Source organism: Dendropsophus ebraccatus, chromosome 9 (genome assembly GCF_027789765.1).
Source record: "Dendropsophus ebraccatus isolate aDenEbr1 chromosome 9, aDenEbr1.pat, whole genome shotgun sequence".
Classification (NCBI taxonomy): domain Eukaryota; kingdom Metazoa; phylum Chordata; class Amphibia; order Anura; family Hylidae; genus Dendropsophus; species Dendropsophus ebraccatus.
The window spans coordinates 4,866,405-4,872,404 of NC_091462.1; the positions used below are offsets into that span (position 1 = coordinate 4,866,405).

General features: G+C 49.8%; 1 protein-coding gene across 1 annotated transcript in view; it reads right to left on the reverse strand.

Moving 5' to 3' along the window:
* Positions 1-4,591, reverse strand: part of GYPC (glycophorin C (Gerbich blood group)) — a 41,254-nt gene extending 36,663 nt beyond the window's left edge. The window contains exon 1 of the mRNA XM_069982404.1: positions 4,449-4,591. Within this exon, the coding sequence (XP_069838505.1) occupies positions 4,449-4,485 (37 nt within the window). The 5' untranslated portion in view covers positions 4,486-4,591. The remainder of the gene's footprint in view (positions 1-4,448) is intronic.
* Between the last annotated feature and the right edge of the window lie 1,409 nt (positions 4,592-6,000).

The following is a 6,000-nucleotide window of genomic DNA, read 5'->3' on the forward strand; positions in this document are numbered from 1 at the left end:
GGGGGATCACTAATACAACTGGGGGGATCACTAATACAACTGGGGGGATCACTAATACAACGGGGGGGATCACTAATACAACTGGATGGATCACTAATACAACGGGGGGGATCACTAATACAACTGGGGGGATCACTAATACAACTGGGGGGATCACTAATACAACTGGGGGGATCACTAATACAACTGGGGGGATCACTAATACAACTGGGGGGATCACTAATACAACTGGGGGGATCACTAATACAACTGGAGGAATCACTAATACAACGGGGGGATCACTAATACAACTGGAGGGATCACTAATACAACTGGGGGGATCACTAATACAACGGGGGGATCACTAATACAACTGGAGGGATCACTAATACAACTGGGGGGATCACTAATACAACGGGGGGATCACTAATACAACTGGGGGATCACTAATACAACTGGGGGGATCACTAATACAACTGGGGGGATCACTAATACAACTGGGGGAATCACTAATACAACTGGAGGGATCACTAATACAACTGGAGGGATCATTAATACAACTGGAGGGATCACTAATACAACTGGGGGGATCACTAATACAACTGGGGATCACTAATACAACTGGAGGGATCATTAATACAACTGGAGGGATCACTAATACAACTGGGGATCACTAATACAACTGGGGGGTCACTAATACAACTGGAGGAATCACTAATACAACTGGAGGGATCACTAATACATCTGGGGGGATCACTAATACAACGGGGGGGATCACTAATACAACTGGGGGATCACTAATACAACTGGAGGGATCACTAATACAACTGGGGGATCACTAATACAACTGGAGGGATCACTAATACAACTGGGGGATCACTAATACAACTGGAGGGATCATTAATACAACTGGAGGGATCACTAATACAACTGGGGGGATCACTAATACAACTGGGGATCACTGATACAACAAAGGGGGTCACTGATACTACACTGGGGATCACTGATACAACTGGGGGATCACTAATACAACTGGAGGGATCACTTATACAACTGGAGGGATCATTAATACAACTGGAGGGATCACTAATACAACTGGAGGGATCACTTATACAACTGGGGATCACTGACACAACAAAGGGGGTCACTGATACTACACTGGTGATCACTGATACAACTGGAGGGATCACTAATACAACTGGGGGGATCACTTATACAACTGGAGGGATCACTTATACAACTGGGGGGATCACTAATACAACTGGGGGGATCACTAATACAACTGGGGGATCACTAATACAACTGGGGGGATCACTAATACAACTGGAGGGATCACTAATACAACTGGGGGATCACTAATACAACTGGAGGGATCACTAATACAACTGGGGGGATCACTAATACAACTGGGGGATCACTAATACAACTGGGGGGGTCACTTATACAACTGGGGGGATCACTTATACAACTGGGGGGATCACTAATACAACTGGAAGGATCACTAATACAACTGGAGGGATCACTAATACAACTGGGGGAATCACTAATACAACTGGGGGGATTACTAATACAACTGGGGGGATCACTTATACAACTGAGGGGGTCACTAATACAACTGGGGGAATCACTAATACAACTGGGGGGATCACTAATACAACTGGGGGGATCACTTATACAACTGGGGGGATCACTAATACAACTGGAAGGATCACTAATACAACTGGAGGGATCACTAATACAACTGGGGGGATAACTTATACAACTGGGGGGATCACTAATACAACTGGGGGGATCACTAATTACAATAGTGTTTAAAGGGAACCAATCACCTCAAAAACGCATATCCAAAATGTGCTGTTAGCCCACACAGTATCACACCTGACACACATGTTTTCATAGCCTCCTTGTCTCCCCCGTGTAAGCCGCAAAGTAACTTTATAAAACTGGCGCCCTGTATGCAAATTACCTCAGGTAGTCATCTGGGCGGTGTGCGGCTAGCAGGTAGTCATCTGGGCGGTGTGCGGCTAGCAGGTAGTCATCTGGGCGGTGTGCGGCTAGCAGGTAGTCATCTGGGCGGTGTGCGACTAGCAGGTAGTCATCTGGGCGGTGTGCGACTAGCAGGTAGTCATCTGGGCGGTGTGCGGCTAGCAGGTAGTCATCTGGGCGGTGTGCGGCTAGCAGGTAGTCATCTGGGCGGTGTGCGGCTAGCAGGTAGTCATCTGGGCGGTGTGCGGCTAGCAGGTAGTCACGGTCCCCTGGGCGTTCCTCCGCTGTAATCAAATGGCCGAGTAGCTGTGACGTCACTTGGGAACGCGCCGTGCCCAACGTTGGCGCGCCTATGTTCTGCCGCTTCCATTTCGGCTGTACTGCGCCGCGGCAGAATAGCCTCACACTCAGTGATCTCCAGCTCACACTGAGTTCAACGCTATTCTGCACAGGTGCAGTACAGCCGTAATGGAAGCGGCTGTACTGCACATGCGCGTCAGCGTCAGAATGTAGGTGCGCCGACATCTGGCACGGCGCGTTCCCGAGTGACGTCACAGCTACTCGGCCATTTGATTACAGCAGAGAAACGCCCAGGGGACCGTGACTACCTGCTAGCCGCACACCGCCCAGATGACTACCTGCTAGCCGCACACCGCCCAGATGACTACCTGCTAGCCGCACACCGCCCAGATGACTACCTGCTAGCCGCACACCGCCCAGATGACTACCTGAGGTAATTTGCATACAGGGCGCCAGTTTTATAAAGTTACTTTGCGGCTTACACGGGGGAGACAAGGAGGCTATGAAAACATGTGTGGCAGGTGTGATACTGTGTGGGCTAACAGCACATTTCAAAATCTGGATATGCGTTTTTGAGGTGATTGGTTCCCTTTAACAGGAGGTGGTGATAGAGAGGTGACACTATAGTCCAGGTCCAGGTGATATTATAGTCCGGGGTGACACAGTAGTCTGGGATGACACTATGATCCTGGGTGACACTACAATCCTGGGTGACACTGTGATCCTGGGTGACACTATAATCCTGGGTGACACTGTGATCCTGGGTGACACTATGATCCTGGGTGACACTATAATCCTGGGTGACACTGTGATCCTGGGTGACACTATGATCCTGGGTGACACTATAATCCTGGGTGACACTGTGATCCTGGGTGACACTGTGATCCTGGGTGACACTATAATCCTGGGTGACACTATAATCCTGGGTGACACTATAATCCTGGGTGACACTGTGATCCTGGGTGACACTGTGATCCTGGGTGACACTGTGATCCTGGGTAACACTACGATCCTGGGTGACACTATAATCCTGGGTGACACTGTGATCCTGGGTGACACTACGATCCTGGGTGACACTACAATCCTGGGTGACACTGTGATCCTGGGTGACACTATAATCCTGGGTGACACTGTGATCCTGGGTGACACTATGATCCTGGGTGACACTATAATCCTGGGTGACACTGTGATCCTGGGTGACACTATAATCCTGGGTGACACTGTGATCCTGGGTGACACTTTAATCCTGGGTGACACTATAATCCTGGGTGACACTATAATCCTGGGTGACACTATAATCCTGGGTGACACTGTGATCCTGGGTGACACTGTGATCCTGGGTGACACTGTGATCCTGGGTAACACTACGATCCTGGGTGACACTACAATCCTGGGTGACACTGTGATCCTGGGTGACACTATAATCCTGGGTGACACTATAATCCTGGGTGACACTGTGATCCTGGGTGACACTGTGATCCTGGGTGACACTACAATCCTGGGTGACACTACAATCCTGGGTGACACTATAATCCTGGGTGACACAGTAGTCCGGGGTGACAAAGTAGTCCGGGGTGACACTATAGTCCAGGGTGACACAGTAGTTTGAGGTGACACTATAGTCCGGGGTGACAGAGTCGTCTGGTGTGACACTATGATCCTGGGTGACACTATAAACCTGGGTGACACAGTAGTTTGAGGTGACAGAGTAATCTGAGGTAACACTATAGTCCGGGGTGACACAGTAGTCCGGGATTACACTATAGTCCGGGGTGACACAGTAGTCCGGGATTACATTATAGTCTGAGGTGACACAGTAGTCCTGGGTGACACTATAGTCCGGGATTACAATATAGTCTGAGGTGACACAGAAGTCCTGGGTGACACTATAGTCCGGGGTGACACTGTAGTCTGGGGTGACACTATAGTCTGGGGCGGCACTATAGTCCGGGGTAACACTGTAGTCCGGGGTGACACTGTAGTCTGGGGTGACACTGTAGTCTGGGGCGACACAGTAGTCCAGGGTGACACGCCAGCCTGCTGGTACCTGCCCCCTTTGGCACATGTGTGACTGTGTGTGTGACACCGGCCTCATGCCTGCCCCCCCATTGCACATGTGTGAGTGTGTGGGGCAGTGAAGGGGTTAGCCTCTGCGTGTGAGGTCACGCTCAGCCCATACTCACAGCTGGCAGCGGTGACACTCTTCTCAGGTGTGGACATGGTCCCAGGTCCCTCAGGGCTGCGGCTTGTTGTGCTCAGGGCGCAGGACTCCGGCTGCACCGTCAGTTTCCTGACCTCTATGGAGGAAAAACATGTGTCAGAGGGTTGTGGATGCAGAGGAGGGGAGGGGCGCACAGCCGCACAGATAACAGGCAGAGGAGGCTGCTATCAGGGCTGCACGTCTGTGCGATGTGCTGCATCAGCTGCAGGAGGGGGGGGGGTACAAAAACACAAAAACACATAAATATATAAAATGTAACATAAAAAAAAACCTAAACACCAGCACATGGACTGTACTGCAGCGTAACTGCTCTGGTAATGGGGGGCGCTGTTTCTGCCAGAAAGCCGCTGGTTTTTTCATCTGATTCAGCCGTGGACGTTGTTTCTTATCACTCTTCCTTGTGTTGTTCCTCTGTTATCCCTCCTGGAAATGTAAGAATGAATGGCTGACAACACTCTGTGTGTCCGGACAGTCCAGTCACTACTGACTGGACAGTGTAAGAGGGACACTCCCCCCAACTGGCCACACCCACTTGTCAATTACATTGTGAGGAGGAATAACAGAGGAACAGAGCAGCACAGAGACGTTAGAGCAGACGTCCTAGAGTTGTTCTATATTTCTTAGAATATTTGGGTGACGGGTGCAGCCGCCATGACACGTCCCACATGATTCAGGCGCTTCTGAGGGGTCAGACGTGTTCTAGCACATAATGTGGAAGATTTGCCGCTCAGGGTTCTGGGAAAGCTGTTCTGTCATGTGACTCTGCAGATCACTGTTACCCTGTATCTCAGTCAGAACCCTACATGATAGAGATGGTACCAGGGGCTGGAGTTTACTATATGTTCTGTCCCTTTAAGCAGATTAGATGTCAGGGAGGGTTCCGCACCAACTACTGATCAGGAACCTTACAGTGGGTGCGACATGGCGGCTGTGGTCGGGCGGGGGCAGGGCGGCTGTGTAGTGGGCGACAACAACATTTTTGGAGAGTCTCACTCCAGTCACAGTTGCTCTTCAGATACTAAGAATATTCCAGAGAGTCCCTGACAGCTGCAGAGAGGGTTAACCCCTCCAGTGCCGGCCGCCGGCCTAACCCAGCATGACCCTCACATGACATCCGGACAGCATGGCCGAGAAATGAGCTCACAGATGTTATTCCAAACCGTCACATTACCTATCTATCTCCTATCTATCTATCTATCTATCTATCTATCTATCTATCTATCTATCTATCTATCTAAGCAAAAAACAATGTCCAGCAGCACTTCAAGTGAAAAATCTTCAGTGATTTATTCCATAAACTTCATAAAAAACATAGGTGCAGCACAGCAAATTAACAGGGATATGATGCGACGTTTCGGTGGCCTCCGCCACCTTTTTCAAGCATGCTTGAAAAAGGTGGCGGAGGCCACCGAAACGTCGCATCATATCCCTGTTAATTTGCTGTGCTGCACCTATGTTTTTTATGAAGTTTATGGAATAAATCACTGAAGATTTTTCACTTGAAGTGCTGCTGG